Genomic DNA, 19,546 nt, shown 5'->3' on the forward strand with positions numbered 1-19,546 from the left:
CCAGGTGAAACACAAAATTGCGGATTAAACGTGTAACATCTCTGAGTGTGGTTATTCTGATTTAATTTTTATTTAAGTGAAGAGCATAGGTCACTTAAGTCAAAATTAAAAACAATTAGAATTGATTGGTAAAATAAAAATTAAATAATTTTAATTTAAATGAATCTGGTGAATCCAGCTTAATTGCGCATTGCAATTAAAAATGTAATTGCGCATTTCAATAAAATTAACTTTTTAATTGCACTTAACCAATTGTTAATTGTCCTTACTATTTGACCGACAATGCTGTGTACCAACAAATACGGAGGCATATTCAATGTCTAGCTGAATAAAATTTCTTTTCTGATACATATTCTTGTTTTTATTTAATTTTAATACAATGTTGCAAATATTTTTATTAACCTCATCTGCAGTGGAATTCTGGTAATCGCTACGCTAAATTTTTGCCGCTAAAACTCTCTAAATGGAAAGCAGTAGAGCTTATAAGGATGCCACATGGAAGGGTAATACATGCGATGCGTAATCAGCCAAATCTGACAGTGTGGCGGGCATGCAACTAGATGTTGCGTTTTGTTAGGGACATTTTTGGAGGTTTTTGACTATCAAAATTAGCGATAGCTGGCTGCTGTACTTAAAAATAGTATCATAAATGAATACTGATTTTGTAAAATATATTTTTAGCATTCTTGTTTAATTTATTTTGAATAAAATATATAAACTATGTGAGAAAATGTAATCTTTAACACTTTGTGGTAGTAATATGATAATTTTAAAATTAACTTTACTAAATTTACAGCAACTTTCACCAATAAACAAGCAAAAGATAAAATTTTTATCATGGTGTGAATATTTCCATGACGTTCATTGTGACTTGCTGAAAAAGTTAAAAAAAAAATCACGCGAAGCAACAGTTTTATCTGACATGGCCTTTACACTTTAAAGATTAGAACAATAGCTTCATGTTCACCCTACAAAATGTTCCTTTACCCTGCAAACCGGTATAAAAGTTGTGTCTTCGGCAACTGCAGGCCAAAAGCTAGCAACGGTTTATCAATTGCAGTTTATTAATTTTGTCAATATTGTGAGAAAATTTTAATAAAAGCTAGAAATGTCTTCTATTGGTGATACGGTGGGTTATCTAATTTTTGGTAATCCAGTCAGCCAAGCGCTATTTTCAACAGCATCGGGTGTTATTAAAAGCACAGTAAGTTAAAATAAAATATATTTATTTGATTCTAGTATTTATTTCTTATTAAATGCATATACTTTTACAGCAAGGTCTTTTGCCAAAGAAATTAACAGCAGGAAATGGTACTATTCCTGCGCCGCCTCCAGCGCCTGTGCGTTTACCATTATGGGATCTGGCAGGCTCGCATTACAATTTCATACGTTTAGCTGGTTTATGTGGGGCGAGTGCTGTGATTATGGGCGCCTACGGCAAGCATATATTCTCCAATGTTGGTAATGTCGATGAAAAAAATGAGGCCAAAACAGTCTTTGAGACGGCAAATCGCTTTCATTTCTTGCATTCATTTTCGCTTTTGGCGATGCCGTTGGTGCACAAACCGTTATTGGTAAGTCGATACTTGTGTGTACATACCGTTTATTTTTTATTATTTAAATAGGAGCATTGCAAATGCAAATTTGTTGTTGTTAAATCATCAATTTAACTTTTTTGTTTGTGGATTTGTATAATAGGAATTTTGGTGGTGTGCTAAAGTGATGGGCAGAAAACATAGAATGTAAAGAAGCCGCAAGTCTCTTATGTTCTTTTTTATAGGTCGATTTTGAAAATGTAGAAACTTATTCGCCACTTAAAAACTTATTCTGCGCCAAAATCCAGAGTTTTTAGACCACTACTTATTATAAAATTAATAATAAGAATAGTTTTATATCTAATGCTTTAAGTTAAAGCCAACAAGTGAAATAACAACCCACCAATCTTATTTGTAATCAAAATGCACATATAGATATACGAATATATATATTTTTTAAGTTATTTTATTGTCACTTAAAAACATGTGTAATTTTTCATTCAAGCACTAATCTACACAATTCACAAGAAAATTCAAATGCCGAAAGTTATTTACTTTTCTTCAACCCCAAATGATTTGAAAATATAAAGTTTATGCATTTATTTATCGATTAAATATTTTGATGTATAAGTTTGCTAACCGCATGGTTTTCATGCAAATTTTGTATTTCAATTCGTATTTACTTATGCACGTGTTTTTGTTAGAATTTGTTATTTTCGTTAGGCATGTAAGTATGTGTATAAATATACAAATATAATCAAACATACGTATCGTCGTTTAAAAACAAAACCGCGTAACAGACATTTGTGCCAAAAAAGATATTTGCTCACCGGAAACTCCTGGCTTCAAGCCCTTATCCATACATACTAAAATATCGATACTTAGATATAAGAAAAAGAGATAATTAGTGATAAAAGAGAGAACCGCTTTGAAGTAAAACAAGTTTTACTCCCTCTCCTATAAAATTTGGGAAACCTCATATACGAGGTTTTGTATTTTCTTGATACGCGGTTTTGTGCTTTAAACCACGATATGTATTTATTCATTATGTTTATATATATATGTATATCCTTTACATTTCCAATGCTGTGTATGCATGTATTTATGTACTATTTGAGCGGTTTGCCATAAGTTCGTTTTAAAGCTTAAGTTCATTTTCTTCAATTTGTGAAAAATTTATGGATTATGTTATATGCTTTGTATACAACTAGTTTCTTGTTCGTAACTATTGATAAAAAAAAAAATACTGTAATATTTTGTGCGCAATAACAAAGTGCACGCGCGCTGTTTTTATGCATTTTTAGGTATTGATTTTTTGTTGAACGGATTTGATTAACAACTTGCGTTACTCGGTTATTTTTTTCTTTTTTGAAAGTGCCTAAGATTGTTATTTATTTTATTGGTAATAAACAGTCGTAAAATACGTACACAGATTTTGTTTTTGCGAACAGCAATTATTTTGATAAATACATTATGTATGTAAATAGATGTAACTAATGTTGATTGTTTTGAAACATTTTTTTTTTGTGCATGATGTATTGTGGAACGATTTTCCGCCAGCCCTTATGTTTTTGTTCTATTGTTTATGCTATTCTTAATAACTTTTGTATGGCTAATAGAGAAGGAAAGCGCTATTTTCCATATCATTTGGTTCGCTGATACCAAAATCGTTTTGTATACAAAAGTAGAAGAAAAAGGCATCCGTAAATAAAAGTAAAAAAAAAATATATATATTGGTATTAAGAGAATGTAAATGTTTATTACTTATTAACTAGTTGTGAAAAGAATTAACTAAAAAATATTCATATAACTCAATCGGATCAATGAGTTTTCCCATANACGCGCTGTTTTTATGCATTTTTAGATATTGATTTTTTGTTGAACGGATTTGATTAACAACTTGCGTTACTCGGTTATTTNGCTGTTTTTATGCATTTTTAGGTATTGATTTTTTGTTGAACGGATTTGATTAACAACTTGCGTTACTCGGTTATTTTTTTCTTTTTTGAAAGTGCCTAAGATTGTTATTTATTTTATTGGTAATAAACAGTCGTAAAATACGTACACAGATTTTGTTTTTGCGAACAGCAATTTTTTGATAAATACATTATGTATGTACATAAATAGATGTAACTAATGTTGATTGTTTTGAAACATTTTTTTTTTTNTATTTTTTTCTTTTTTGAAAGTGCCTAAGATTGTTATTTATTTTATTGGTAATAAACAGTGGTAAAATACGTACACAGATTTTGTTTTTGCGAACAGCAATTTTTTGATAAATACATTATGTATGTACATAAATAGATGTAACTAATGTTGATTGTTTTGAAACATTTTTTTTTTTGTGCATGATGTATTGTGGAACGATTTTCCGCCAGCCCTTATGTTTTTGTTCTATTGTTTATGCTATTCTTAATAACTTTTGTATGGCTAATAGAGAAGGAAAGCGCTATTTTCCATATCATTTGGTTCGCTGATACCAAAATCGTTTTGTATACAAAAGTAGAAGAAAAAGGCATCCGTAAATAAAAGTAAAAAAAAAAAATATATATATTGGTATTAAGAGAATGTAAATGTTTATTACTTATTAACTAGTTGTGAAAAGAATTAACTAAAAAATATTCATATAACTCAATCGGATCAATGAGTTTTCCCATACTAGGATGACTTTGATAACTGATTAATTATTTCGCTTAAAAAATGGTTTTACTTGATTCAATTTATTTAAAGCTCAGTTGCTGTTGGCAAAATCTCAAAAAAAAAAACAAGGAGGCATACATCGAATGCTTTAGCTGTTATGAACTGCTCTAAATATTTCCTTTTTTACACATTTTTTCATGAGTGTAAAATTACATAGCCTCTACTAATGCATTATGCATAACTACAAGCACAAAGTATGATCTAATAATTGACTTAATTCTTATTAAAGTTTATTTGCTAGACCTTTTTTATGTTTTAGTATACATATATATTTTTTTTTTAATTTTTTAATCTTGTAATTTCAACAATTTTCTCTGAATTATATTCTACAAGTACAACAGTAACCAGCTTCAAGCATAATAGAGCATGCATTCCACTTTGTAGCTACATCTAATTAAAGTACCGTTGCGTAAATATTGTTTGTTTATATGTATGTTTCCATATCATTTAACAACCACATTTTTTAAGCAAAGTCTTATTTGCCCACACAGTAAGCTTAAAATTAATAACTTCATAAATTTATTCACAAAACTTTCTAATAGCGCAGGTGTTTTTTATAGTTTAAATCTTTCATTAGTACCCGGCGTGTCTAAAAACTTTAAATAATGAAACTTTCCACTCTTCATACTNCAAGGAGGCATACATCGAATGCTTTAGCTGTTATGAACTGCTCTAAATATTTCCTTTTTTACACATTTTTTCATGAGTGTAAAATTACNAAAAAACAAGGAGGCATACATCGAATGCTTTAGCTGTTATGAAATGCTCTAAATATTTCCTTTTTTACACATTTTTTCATGAGTGTAAAATTACATAGCCTCTACTAATGCATTATGCATAACTACAAGCACAAAGTATGATCTAATAATTGACTTAATTCTTATTAAAGTTTATTTGCTAGACCTTTTTTATGTTTTAGTATATATATTTTTTTTTAATCTTGTAATTTCAACAATTTTCTCTGAATTATATTCTACAAGTAACCAGCTTAAAGCATAATAGAGCATGCATTCCACTTTGTAGCTACATCTAATTAAAGTACCGTTGCGTAAATATTGTTTGTTTATATGTATGTTTCCATATCATTTAACAACCACATTTTTTAAGCAAAGTCTTATTTGCCCACACAGTAAGCTTAAAATTAATAACTTCATAAATTTATTCACAAAACTTTCTAATAGCGCAGGTGTTTTTTATAGTTTAAATCTTTCATTAGTACCCGGCGTGTCTAAAAACTTTAAATAATGAAACTTTCCACTCTTCATACTTCTTATGGCAAAAAACTTACTAGCAGATTTTTAACTATTTTAAGTTGTAATAGTAATTTTTAAAGTTTTACATTTTATTTAGAATGTTATTTTCCCTCATTTTCTTTCTGCCTTTTAATTTTGTGTTGAAATTCTGAATCTATGTATATGCTTTATTTGTATAACATTTAATTTAGCACGGAACCAAGTTCGGAGTTCGGAANAAAATTCTGAATCTATGTATATGCTTTTGTTTGGTCAATAGCCTAAGTTTTTGTATTTAATTATTTGTATAACATTTAATTTAGCACGGAACCAAGTTCGGAGTTCGGAATTACCATTTGACCAAATCCACAAAAAAAAACTCGGGTATTAATTGGCACTAGACTTAACAAGGTACTAGCTCATCTGAATGATAAATTTTTTCACACAAGGAACTTCGAAGAGAGCGAAACAACCACCGAACTCGCTTCGTCGTAATGGAATATACTACGTAGCTTCTTTACCATTGGAAAGTTCAGCACGTTTCTGCATAATAGAGTCGTTCAACATTTCCAATTGCCAACACTAATCATCCGAATTAATTGAGAGCACAACCTTCCTTTGATGAAGTGCAGCTTTTGAAATAGTTTGAAGCGAATCATCACATCGGGACCAATACCTCTATCATTATTTAAAAAAAAAAAAAAAAACCGTAAAATGCGCTTCGAATTCATGTGGAATATAAATATCGTCGTTTAAGGTACAAAACCGCGTATAGTGGTTCTGCAAAACCTCGTAACTGACATTTGTGCCAAAACAGGATATTTGCTTACTTAGATCTAAGAAGAATAGATAATTGGGGATAAAAGAGAGAACCGTTTTGAAAGAAGATAAGTTTTACCCTCCAATAGAATTTTGGCAACCTCGCATACGAGGCTTTGCATATTCTTGACACGCGGTTTTTGTGCGTAAAATGACGATATACAGCTTAAGCAAAAAATTGTTATATATATGTATTATGGAGACCATTTAGAATGGCTAACCAAACTAAACCCTTTTTGTTGTCATCTCATACGTGGTACTGCATTCGGGTTCGTCTTTAAGATCTCGACTTGTAGATTTTTTGCTGCTGATATCAAATCCGTGTTTGATAAAGGTCCAAAATGGTAGAAGAAATCCAAGAAAAAAAAACCTCGTATTAGCGAAAATTCAATTCGTCTGATGGATTCTACCCAATGTCGATGAGTTGAATAAAAATCAAAGGCAAATATTTAAAAGAGGAAGCTAATAGCTGCATAAGCACAGATGCGTTTTGGTCACCGAATTATTTGCGAAAATTGGATAGGCCTTTAACATTGATATCGATGTTTTTTAGACCATTTTTGTTTGGCATAGCACTGACAACTTTGATTTCGGAAAGCTTTCTTATAACATTAAAAATCTACTTTTTAAATTGTATTATTTCTATTTATTTTGTATTTCCATAAATGTGCTTATGTACATATGTATGTAGCTTTGATAACCACAAATTTGCATATCTATTACGTACAAGGAACTCATTTTATTGTCCTCTTTTTTTTTTGTTATTTTATCACTAGTGCAAATAAGTATTTACATATGTGTGTACATAAATATTTATACGCACTTTAATTGTATTTAAAATTTATTGTTCATTGTCATTCGTTCCAGACCGGCTCATTGATGGCCTTGGGCACTGTACTCTTCAGCGGCGTCCTGTACTATCGCGCCATCACTGGCGATCGTACTTACGTACCAGTGGCAACTTGTGGTGGCTTCTGCCTTATCGTAGCTTGGCTTACGCTTATCTTTTAAAACGGCTTTTGAGGGCGCTGATGGAATCTTCTAAATACCATAGATTAAGATGCTATTGTGACCGATACGAAATTTGGTAATTTTCGAAAAAATGCAAAGAATGTACATACATACATACATATAGTTTAACTAATATATGCCCTAAGAAGTCAGTCATCAATCAGTGGGCAGTTTTTTCGGCAGCAATTCGTTTTTTCCTAAATTTTGTATCGCTCAAAAAGGCATTATTAGCCATAGTAATTTGTTTTATATGTAAATGGTTTATTGTTTAAAAATTTTAAAGATATTTCTTTTATTAGATTTCTCCTTTGTTAATACTTATGTGTCGCTCATTTTAATTAAAACTAGTTTTTGCAAAACATGCGTGTGGCGTGTATGTATTTTTTGTAAATATTTATTATTGTAGTATATGTATACGTAAGTATCTATGTATGTATATCTAAACGTTTAAAACTAGTACTGATATGATCAGCGTTCACTGGAAGAATCAATGTCTCGTTAATAAATTATTATTGTTATTATTATTTAAGAGTTTTAAATGCATACTCAAATTTACAATTGTATGTAATTTAATTTCGTGCTCTGGCAGCGCTATCTCTTTAATTAACAGTTATAAATTTACAATAAAACATTGCATATGTATATGTATAAAACAACAAATTCAATTTCGTTTTGCATTGTACGTACAAAATTCTTTATGTATGTATTTCTATGATAGTTTACAAAAATTCTAAAGTAAAGTTTACACATACATATGTCTGCTTGTATGTACGAATGCACTAGTGCTTGCCTCTGTGTTTGTAGTATACACTTAACACAAAATGAGCTGCAGCTGCTGCATTTCACGATGAAATAAAGCTTCTGTCTGCTGTGGGTAAAAAAAAAAAAAAATTTAATTTAAAACCACAAAGTTAATGCCCTAATATTGTCATCGAGTTTTTGGAACACATACAAATTATATGTCTTGTTTTCACGTACGATTTACTATATTGTATGTATGTTTATATGCAAACGAGCTAATCGCTAGAACAGTGCATTTTTACAAAGCAAATTTTGTTGTTATTTTTCACAAAAGATCACAAATAACTACTCTATTGCAAATGAATTTGAGGAAAGGTGTATGAAGGTCAAATTTTCAATTCAATTTTTTATTATAAAGTGCAGCTAATTATTTGGTACGTGCATTTGAAATCTCATTTAATTTAATTTGGGAAACCATTTTTTAACTACATATTTTTATTATGGCATTGAACTCATCGTTTAAATTCATCTGCAATAAACATAGTTGTGTCATACAATTTTCCTATTAGTGACCCTGCGTTCAGCACTTGTCTCAGAGTTTTAGGCAAACCCACATAATTATTTCATCTGTTATTTTATACTAGGTTTTTTATTGTCTCACTTTACAAAGTTTTTTTTCGTTTTTGATTAATTTTTTTTTTCGCGCTAAAGCAATTACAATTACAACTATTTTTTTTTTTAATTTACATACTACACAATTGTTTTGTGAATATGTAGAATTTACAATTTTCAGGTCGATTTTGGTCATACACCACGTGATATATACACAAATGTAGCACATAATATATGTATGTATGTATGTATTTGTGTTAGTCGATATGCATTTGAGCCCCTAATTGCCTTAAATTGTCTTTATACATGTAAATACATTATTGTTTCATTTACATACTAGTTTAGTTACTCGTAATTTCATTAAGTACTATATAAAAATAAGCCCCGATATGATAATCTGCGGGTTTCACCATTCCCATTCCCATTCGCATTACCGCTTCGGTTTCCGTTTCCGTTTCCTACTCCTCTCCCATTTGTCGGTTCCTGCTATCCAAGGAATTTGTGGTGTGTCGCATCGGTGAGAGTTTTTTGTATGCGCGCATTTGCTGGATGATTTGCTATCGGTTCTAGAATCTTAAGTAAATAGTCTTTGAATACTTTCGGTACAGAAACAGAGAAATGTCAAGTATCCTTTTTCGCGCGCAAGTTCTCCTCATGCGCCTGAAAGAAATAAGGAAATTGAAAGGTTAATACACAGGGTGGTTTTTACAGTGGAGCGTTAACTCGTATCTGGCAGCTAACTTTAAATTTTTGTACTGGCAGATGTGCTCTTTTTATGTTAACATTTTTTTTTATTAAAAAATTCAACTTGCAGGGCAATTCTGGCTAAGATAGTTGCAAGTCTTTTATAAGACAATTGAAATATAGCACGTCAGATAGTTTAAAAGCTCTGACACGAAAGTCTTAAAAAAAGCTCCTTTGGTGAAGAGCTGTTTTGACAAAAAGCACTTGAGCATGTTCCAAATGGAGATGCAAAGCACTAGAGTGCCATTCCAAAGATCCGAGGTTCAAATCCTCGTGCAGCGGATTTTTTAATTGTATTAATTTTTATAATTTTATTTCCTTAAGTTTCATTATTAATTAATTATTTTAAAAAGTAAAAAATATATATATTTTTTAATTTAATTTTTATAAACTTATTTTATGTATTTTTTTACTCTTTTTTAATTTGTATTGTCTTAAAATGATAAATATATGTACATATGTATTCTTTGATTTCATTTAATTTTAAGAAACTTTACCTAAAGCTTTTTCTCGTTTACAAGCTTTTATTTAACTTGCGCTGTGTGTATGTATGTATGTATGTTTATTAGGGGCAAATCTTGCAATCAACTTTTGACCAAATTCCCGATGACCTAGAGACTTAAAATTTCACAGTTCGCTCGGAACCCGATGATAATGCAATACGAAAGAAATTAATCCCATAGGGCACACAGGAGTCGAAATATGTATATAAAAACCCCGTATTTATAATCCGATTTGGTTTGTATTTAGAACGTACATGTATTAATTACATGAAAAGGAATAACTCCACCAAAAAATTTTGCCGATAGGTGGCGGAGGAGTCATATTTATTTAGAAATGGTTAGAACTTTTTTTACCATTAACTTTTTTATTTAAACTTTTTTTTTGCTTTTTGATTTAATTTTTAAAAATATTTACTTTTTGTCTTTTTTTAATTTGATAAATTTTGTTAGTTTTTTTAAATTAAATTTTCTATTAATTTTTGATTTTTGGAAAACTTACTGCTAATAGACAAATGGCCTTATTCATAAAAAATAAAGTAGCTTTATAAAAGGTTTATAAATTGAAAAATGTATGAAAACGTCAATTTATAAAACTCTCTAAACCTACTTTATTTTTTATGAATTAGGCCAAAACAGAATAACGCAAGGACGTACTCGATGGCAGATCTATCAATTAGTCTTTCGAAAGACTTAAAAGCGCCTATCAAGATATTTTCAAGAATTGCCCAGTTCGACAAATTTTGTTTAACTTTTTCCTTGCTTTTACTTTGCTTCGCTTTACTTTACTCTACTCTTGTGTACTTCACGTTACTTCATTCTACTCTTCTTTACTTTACTTTACGAATAACCCAAGTCTCCATATTAGCCCTAACCCATATTCAGAAGAACCTACCTTTTGTGCCACCGTCAGCAGATTGTCGAATGTGGAGTTGCCCGCCTGCTTTACCATGCCATAGAATACTTTCGTCTTGCTCTCAGTTAACAATTCAAATGGCGAACCGAATTCGACTGCTCGGCCAGCATCCATGACCAGCACCTTATCCGAGTCCATAACTGTGTGTAGCCGATGGGCGATTGTGAGAACCGTGCAGTTTTTGAATTTACTTCTTATTGTCAGTTGTATGAGTGCATCAGTTTGTGGATCTACATTTGCTGTCGCCTCATCAAGCACCAAAATCTTATTCTCACGCAGTATGGCACGTGCTAGACACACTAACTGGCGCTGGCCGACGCTGAAATTGCTGCCACCTTCTGAGATTCTACTCTGCAAACCACTCGGCAATTCGGATACCACACTTTTCAATTTAACCTATAAACAAGTTTTAAATAAACGTAAATCTTCGACCGAAAAAAAAAAAATCATTTCTTCTTACTTCTTCAAGCGCCTCCCATAGCTTCGCATCTGCGTATTCATCGAAAGGATCGAGATTGTAGCGCATTGTACCCGAGAAGAGCACCGGTTCTTGCGGTATAATCGAGATTTTGCCACGCAAGTCGTGCAGGCCAATGTCATTGGTATCGCGCGTGTCAATAATTATGGAACCATCATTGTACGATAACCGAAAGAGCGCATTTATGAGCGAAGATTTGCCAGCGCCAGTGCGTCCCACTATACCCACTTTTTCACAGGACTCTATCTCCAGGCTGAGTGATTTCAGCACACGTTCCGATTTCGGGTCGGGGAAGTATCGCAAACTGAGTTTGTCAAATTTGATTTTACCCTGTTCGGGCCATGATTTTGGCGGCTTTTTGCCAGGTCGGCTCTCCATTTCTCCTTCAGGTTCGATCTGTTCATATTCGACTACGCGCTCCACACATGTCATATTGTTCTCCAATTCGGCCGACTGTCGCATACCCCACTGTACCATGCCAGTCAAGCCCATGGCTTGCGTGATGGCCAGACCCACATCACCGCCATTATCGGGTGTGAATAAGAAGAAACTTAGCGTGGTCACAGCTAAGTAAGCCACACAGAAACAGTCGAGCCAATAGCCGAAGGCGCGACTCGTGGTCAAGAACATATAATAACCGGAACTGTGCAAATCCTGGTAGTTGTCGAATTCTGTTATTAAAACCTTTTGAGCGCCAAAAGCGCGTATCGTCGGCAAACCACTCAGAGAGGCGCCCAAGTGCGAGTAGATCGGTGAACGTGCTGCGTAGTGTAGAAAAGAGGAAATTTGTATTAGTTGAAGTATGGAGGAAGCAAAATCATTATTCAAGACTTACTGATTGCCTCGATACGTTTGACATCACGTGATGTTTGCAAATAAAATGTTCGCAAGAGATAGAAAATGATCGCTAGAACGACTGTCGTCAGCAAGTTCCAATAATTCACCAGCGATATTACAATCACAATGCCTGCACAGCCTAAAGCGATTTGCACCACATCCATCATCACCGACGGCAGGATTTCATCCACTTGACCCATATCCTTGGAGAATCTGTTCAAGATGCGGCCAGCCGGATTCGTATGGAAGAAGTACATCGCCGCGCGTGTAAGCCCCTGGAACATGGTATTGTGCAAACTAATCGACGAACGTTGCGCCAATACGAAGAATAATAAACTGCGAGCTAGCGAAAAAATCACAGTAGCCACAATAATTCCTGTGAATATGTAAATATCAACAGGATCCGTTTCACTATTTAAGCGTACGTCACGGCCATACAGGCGGCCAATAATGCGATCACCAAAATCTCTGCTGTCTGTATCCAATTTTTGTTCATTTTTGTTGACCCTGTGAAAAATACAAAGCTTAAGTTTTGCTACACCCTTTCGTTCATAACTCACCAATAGGACAGGAAAGAATCACCGGCTGAGCCCAGTATTTGCGCGGTAACGCAGAAGAACATGATTATCACGAATAGCACGTAACCGCCACTAGCTGTGAAGTACTTTGTATAAAGTCCCCAACTAATTTTGCCCTCCTCACGACTCTCTTGCACCTGCAAGGCTGCATCACCGACCGCTGAGTCTGCTATCGAGCTCATTGAAGATATGCTGTTCTGTCGCTGTCGGCTATTTTGACGTGACAAGCTTTTCTTCTCACCGGAGTCACCACCGCCATCCGCATCAGCACTCATATCTGGTGCCACTAGCAATTTAGCAAAGTCCAGCCCACTTTTACGCATCGACTCATAGGTACCCACTGCGCTGATCTTACCCTTATCCATGATCACGATGATGTCGGCCTGTTCTAGAAACTGTAGCTGATGCGTTACCAGAATAACAATATCTTCACGCAGAAAACCGCGTAAACATTGATCGAATAGATGCCGTCCGACGTGTGTGTCAACTGCGCTGAGGGGATCGTCCAGCAGATAAACATCGGCTTTACGGTATACAGCGCGGGCCAAACTAATACGCGCTTTCTGTCCGCCTGAAAGCGAGGCGCCACGCTCACCCACAATCGTTTTATCGCCAAAAGGCAGCAGTTCAAAATCGCGTTCCAGTGCGCACTTCTTCACCACGGTACGATAACGGTTCTTGTCCATTGGCAAGCCGAAAAGTATATTTTGGCGCACAGTGCCGGTGAAAAGCCATGGCTCTTGAGAGGCGTACGAGGAGGAGCCATGGATTGTGATGGAACCCGATTCAGCTGGTAGTTCGCCAAGAAGGGCTTGGATTAAACTGTAAAGAAAAGTTATTTTTAGGATTTTTAAGGTGTTCTTTAACTTGCTTTTCGCAAATATCAGAAGCGGAAAACTTTCCGACCCCTTTTTTTTATTATGTAAACAAAATTCGCACTCAGGACATCGCGAAAAGTTTTCAAACCCTTTTTGTTTATGCAGTACTTACCTTGACTTTCCAGAACCCACGGGTCCAATTACAGCCACCAGAGTGCGCGGCTTCACTTTCAAATCAATGTTGTTCAGCGTGTACTCTGTCAAAGAGTGATCCCATCTTGCCTTCAGTTTGTGTATTTCAATACCAGTAGGTGTATGTTTAATCTCCTGCGGTGATGGCTGTATTGGCTTTAGACTGCCATTCAATGTTAGCGTTTTTTCATTTTCTTCGATAATACTCGTCTGCTTGATTTTATTGTACTCATTTTCATTATCGCCTGAGCGATCTTTTACTTTTGTCTCCTCGTACAACAAATACTTCTGTATGCGCTTCATGGAGACCATTGTCTCGGCATATTGTGATATGGCCATGGGGAAGTAAATTGTCATTGCGTTACGCAATATATTATAGTAGGCTGTGATGACGAAAGCCTTCTCCGCCGTCAAGAATTGACCCAACAGCACGTATCCCACCAAGCTGATAAAGACGGAGCAGCGTGTCATGAACATCATAAACGATTGCAATATACCACGAATGTAATTAACATTGCGTATAGAATACATTTCTTTGGCACGCGCATACTGCACCATTTTACCAAAGGGTTTCTCCCACGCATACATCTTGATCACCTGTATGCCCGAGATGATCTCGTTCATCATGCGTACACGTTCGTCCGTACACAGCGCTGTGCGCAGACGCAGCACTGACGTCCTTTTGCCAAGATAGGCTTGCAGCGGCAGGAGGAGCAACATGAAGGCGACACCAAACAGCGAAGAAACGCCAATCTAAAAGCGAAAGAAAAAAATTAAAAAGATTTACCAAACGACCGCGGTTAGCGATGGCGCGAATTAGCAGAGCCGGTAGGATGGAAGCACTGCCAACCTGCACGTATATGTATGTACATATAAATACTTAATTCCGTTACATACCTCTCTATACATGAGTATTGTTATAATTACAGCCACGATCGGCCCCAGATACAAATAATGGATGTGTATGAGTGACGTATCCAGCCGTCCCACATCGTTCGATATCAGATTCACTACTTGACCGGTTGTGGTGCCACCTAGCGCTGTTCTGCTCAAACGTAGCGCCTTTCGATAAATCATGCTACACAGGCCGATGCGTACCTTCATGCCCGTGTGTAGCGTGGCCAACATATACGGATGATATGCAATCACGCTAAATGCGCTGCAGAGAATCACACCCAGGGCGTAGAGATAGGCAGTGGTGGTGTTCGTATTGTTACTCGTTTGGGCATAGTAATTAACCAAGCCACCAAGAAACAAAGGCTGTGTAACACTGCGTGTAAATAAATGAATAAATAAATACATACATAAATTGGTTGAGGGGACGACAAATAGTATACGCATACGTATGTTTGTACAAACATAAATTAGTTCAAGATTAGCTGGCATGCATAGTTAACATACATACATACTCTCCGCCTTACTTACCGCAGACCCACTTCGACAAACAATAATAAAAGTCCAAGTGCCGTGTAGCGCGCACCAAATACGCTCAGCACAGCACTGACGAGATTGGGTTCCTTGTGTTTCTGCCTTTTCTTATCGATCTCCGCCTCCCAGGCAACGCTCAGCTTGCTTCCCAGGTCGGCTGCAAGCATTAAATTATACATACGTACATATGTGCATAAGTACAAGGAGTTGACTTTATGTTTCATATTAGATTAAACTAAAGAACTCTTAGTGATATTACTATTAGGCAGACATGGCTTTAAAACTCTGTCGAATATCTTGAAATTTCGCCCTCCACAAAACTCCTAATAAATCCATTTCCGGGATTGCAGAGCTTTTTTTTTAGGCGAACGTGCAGTTAAACTTTATTATAGAGAGCGCCATTTAAGAAATTGTTGAGATGGTTTTAAGGCCTTTGAGTCAAAATAGTTACTAAATACTAGCCTCAACCTATAAACGTACGAGTATGGTTACATATCAGCATATGGATCAGAGCATTAGCTCCTTGAACCAGCGCTATCATATCGATAAAGCGGTAGAAATATGTTAGCGTATAAAGACTAGAAAATGGAGAAAATTCATGTCCTCTTACACTTGACCTAACATTGATGGACCTCAAAGCGCAAAGCGTTTACTTCTGGCGAGAGTAGTAACACTAACGGCACTTTTCTCCGGTACACCAGCAAGACTAAAGGCTTAGTTATGCATACTTGGCATTGCATAAGACTTGTCACATAAGGAATCTGTTAAATGAGCTTTGCGTGTAAGCGGTTNGGACCTCAAAGCGCAAAGCGTTTACTTCTGGCGAGAGTAGTAACACTAACGGCACTTTTCTCCGGTACACCAGCAAGACTAAGACTAAGAGTAAGGTAGGCGAAGAGACAGTGCACATAGGTAAAGTCCTACACTGACGGGTTAGGGGTTTGGCTTTAGGTACTTCCGCCTCTTAAAAAAAATATTATAGATACCTAGCGAGCAATCTGAATTCAATGAACTCTATTTAGGATATTAAAACCAAAGAGGCTGGCCGCTCTGGGCTGTGGCCCAGATTTGTGATTTTTATTTTAAATTTTCAGGTAAAGTACTTTTTTTTAGCATGCAGTTAGAAAGCCATCAAGCACGACAGCTTTGGAAGTTTATTTAAAATAGATATTTGTTATATTTTTAGACAAGAAACGGATGAGGCTTTACTAAAAGTTTTGTCTAAGTTGGAGCTCCAACACAGACCCTTATTAAGCGATATACAAGAGTAGTTGCGTAATATTTTTCCAAGTCATGAACATTTTCAATAGAATGAAAGTAAAAAGAGCTACGGTTTTCCAAGCAAATAGTCACAATTGCCCACCGCTGTTATATAGCATCTATGTATGTATATTATTACACTAAAGTACAATATCAAATTCAACAGTCATTGAAAATGTTTTATGCGATCTTGTATATTAACTTGAATAAACAAGCTGATTAAGAGTATGGTAGCTTCCAGAGTTAAGATGGGACCCAGTACCATTTTTATACAAAGCTATCATAACGCCATGGAAAGTTACAAAAATGTTTATCTTTAGCGAGATTGCGAAATAAATAAATTCATAAAATAAGAAGAAGTAAATTCCACAATGTAGAGAGTATAGGTGACGTCATCAGTGGTACCGCTACTTTAGGTTTGCCGATTTTGACAATTCTCAAGTAAAAGTAAACAACGCACAGTGGGAGCAATAACGAAATGAGGCTTCAAATTTGGAGAACAAACTTCTTTATCGAATACTAGTATAAGGTGTTAATATAAACAAAATTCGCAAAAGAAAGGTGGTATCGCAGAGGTGGTCCCATACATATTTGGTTTAGATCCGATAATTGGATCATGAGAAATTAACGGTACTCTTAAATTTGTATATGGCAATTGATGTCGGTTTTATTTTTGGCACACAAAAATCGAGTTGCTGCAAGAAGAGTTGCATTTCCTTTAAAAGTTATAAGTGATGCATTTTTTCGTACTTGCAGGAGGACATATTCTTTAATAGAATGATTCTGTTAACATTTCCTGAAAAAAATCTCTGAAAGGGGGCAAAAGTCCCCCATAATTTTGGAAAAAGGTTAAAATATCTAAATTTTCAAAAAGTCTGAACAAAAGGCGTTTAAAAAGGGTCGAATTGCCCCCTCAGTCGTACAACGGCAACACTGCATATATAATTATTTCTGCTTCCCATTCGTCCCCTGGGGGAATTCGCTTATTGAACCGATTTTCAAATAACAGAAGCGTACAATTTAAATTATACATTTTGGTTCTTTGAAAAAACATTGTTCGTATTAAAGTGCAGTTGAGTGTTTATATTTAACACTGTTCATTTTAATTTGAAAATGTTTACAGGCCCACTACATATGTACATACATACATAAATGATAAACGATTAGCTTATCTGAAATCCATTTTAATATAGCGTCTTGCTAAATTAGTGTTTGGTTTTACGTGCGAGATATTACATACATAGATATCAGTTAGAAAGCTTTGAATAGAATATGTACACACATATGTATATATGTATATACAGTATCTGTCATATCTGTAGCACGCCATTTCAAAGTGATATTGTGTGCCACTTATGTTTCTATTAAAATATAGTTAATTCTCAGACAAACCCCATATAAACCCAAGTTTAATAATTTGTAGAAAATTATAAAAAAAGTGCAACAANCATAGATATCAGTTAGAAAGCTTTGAATAGAATATGTACACACATATGTATATATGTATATACAGTATCGGTCATATCTGTAGCACGCCATTTCAAAGTGATATTGTGTGCCACTTATGTTTCTATTAAAATATAGTTAATTCTCAGACAAACCCCATATAAACCCAAGTTTAATAATTTGTAGAAAATTATAAAAAAAGTGCAACAAATTTTCAGCTAAACTTCAAACTTTTTTCTCGAAAGTGTTAGGATTTTTTTGAGTACAAAATTTGGTATCCACTTCAATTCGAGTCAAGTGGCTAAAAGTTACCGTTGATTTTTTAGAATTCAACCAATAAATAGTATCCGATTTGATTTGGTAGCTTGCCTCTCGGCATCTTATACAGTGGTAACTTTCCCTTATTGCGAATAGAAAATTTGTAAAAGTCAAAGGAGTATATTGTTGCCTTATTATAGAATAGTTGCTGGCATGCAAAAAAGCCGTAACTACTTAATTAAAATTTTGTATTGTATAAAAAGCTTTGGGGACTTATAATTCAATGAAATACATCACATTTAATAATTCAAAAAGTGAATTTGGGATTTTTAGTTAGTTACAGCTTTTTGTATTTCAGCGACGATATGAGTTAGGACCCTTTCTATATTAAGCTAACGATATGTATAGTAAGTAGATTACACTGGTTCAAAAATAATAGATTTTTTTCCAAATATTTTCTTTGAAAAAGGACGACTTGCAAAGGCGCAATCCTTACTATTAGCTTTGTTCTACACACTTTCTAAAAATAAGTTACTCTCTCACAAGTGTCAAAAATGTGTCAATACGTGCCAAAAGTGCGCAGAGCGTGAAGAACGCAAAAAAACACATTTTGAGTCCGGAATCAACATATCAGCTCTAAACAAAGATTTTATGTTTATTTTATTTGGATAATAAAATTAGCAAATAACTACCTTTTCTGAAACTTCTGTGATAGTTTTCATTTTTGTGTTTTATATAATTGGATTTCGGATGTAANAAAAAAAAACACATTTTTTGCCCGGAATCAACATATCAGCTCTAAACAAAGATTTTATGTTTATTTTATTTGGATAATAAGATTAGCAAATAACTACCTTTTCTGAAACTTCTGTGATAGTTTTCATTTTTGTGTTTTATATAATTGGATTTCGGATGTAAATGAACAATGGATGTTATTTCAAATGGCTGTTTCGGGCACAAAGTATAGGAGATCTGCGATCCAACAGTGGAACGCATTCCCTCTCTATTACCCATTTTTCTAGCGTGAGGAACGCTTTCTGTACTGTTTTTTTTTTTTTTTTTTGCACCCAAGAGATCCCGCGGGCTTGTGTGCAACAAACCTATTAAGTTTCAGTGGTCGCTAATCACGAATTTCAATTCCCATTAAAATTTTATATCTCGTTTTGAAGTCAACGTATCGGACTGAGTGATATATGTATATTTTCGAAGAAAATTGAATGGCTGTAAAAGAAATCTCAAAAATTTGTCCAAGCTTAAAAGCGACCATATAAAAAATTAAACGTTTTTTCTTTTAATTTTCGGCAAAATATTTTAAGTCGTCACTAAATCTCACAAAATTTTTCCTGGAAAGTTATAAGTTTTAACATTTTGGGCATTTTAAACACAAATTTTGTTCTCAAAGGATGTATTGAAAATGAAATTAATTACTTTTGGAGGAGTA

General features: G+C 34.4%; 2 protein-coding genes across 2 annotated transcripts in view; one reads left to right on the forward strand and one right to left on the reverse strand.

Moving 5' to 3' along the window:
• The first annotated feature begins 1,005 nt into the window (after positions 1-1,005).
• On the forward strand, positions 1,006-8,145 carry LOC108365386 (transmembrane protein 256 homolog). Its single transcript, XM_017619391.1, has 3 exons — positions 1,006-1,204; positions 1,275-1,574; positions 7,154-8,145. The coding sequence occupies exons 1-3, from the start codon at positions 1,109-1,111 to the stop codon at positions 7,295-7,297; spliced, it is 540 nt and encodes a 179-aa protein (XP_017474880.1). The 5' UTR covers positions 1,006-1,108; the 3' UTR covers positions 7,298-8,145.
• Positions 8,146-8,365: 220 nt separating this feature from the next.
• Mrp5 (Multidrug resistance protein 5) overlaps positions 8,366-19,546 on the reverse strand; it is a 31,499-nt gene continuing 20,318 nt past the window's right edge. The window contains exons 4-11 of the mRNA XM_017619390.1: positions 15,139-15,298; positions 14,611-14,983; positions 13,694-14,466; positions 12,686-13,525; positions 12,124-12,632; positions 11,271-12,049; positions 10,790-11,206; positions 8,366-9,310 (exon numbers count right to left, since the gene is read on the reverse strand). Coding sequence (XP_017474879.1) covers positions 9,272-9,310; positions 10,790-11,206; positions 11,271-12,049; positions 12,124-12,632; positions 12,686-13,525; positions 13,694-14,466; positions 14,611-14,983; positions 15,139-15,298 — 3,890 coding nt within the window. The 3' untranslated portion in view covers positions 8,366-9,271. The remainder of the gene's footprint in view (positions 9,311-10,789; positions 11,207-11,270; positions 12,050-12,123; positions 12,633-12,685; positions 13,526-13,693; positions 14,467-14,610; positions 14,984-15,138; positions 15,299-19,546) is intronic.

The sequence above is a fragment of the Rhagoletis zephyria genome, unplaced genomic scaffold, assembly GCF_001687245.7.
Source record: "Rhagoletis zephyria isolate East Lansing unplaced genomic scaffold, Rhagoletis_zephyria_1.1 Rzeph_scaffold_01859, whole genome shotgun sequence".
In the NCBI taxonomy this organism is placed as follows: domain Eukaryota; kingdom Metazoa; phylum Arthropoda; class Insecta; order Diptera; family Tephritidae; genus Rhagoletis; species Rhagoletis zephyria.

What these genes read in the sequence shown, in the direction of transcription:
- LOC108365386 (XM_017619391.1), top strand. Translation starts at nt 1,109, where the DNA reads ATGTCTTCTATTGGTGATACGGTGGGTTATCTAATTTTTGGTAATCCA. An exon ending in CGGGTGTTATTAAAAGCACA is followed by an intron (nt 1,205 to 1,274) that starts GTAAGTTAAAAT and finishes ATACTTTTACAG; the next exon opens with CAAGGTCTTTTGCCAAAGAA. An exon ending in TGGTGCACAAACCGTTATTG is followed by an intron (nt 1,575 to 7,153) that starts GTAAGTCGATAC and finishes CATTCGTTCCAG; the next exon opens with ACCGGCTCATTGATGGCCTT.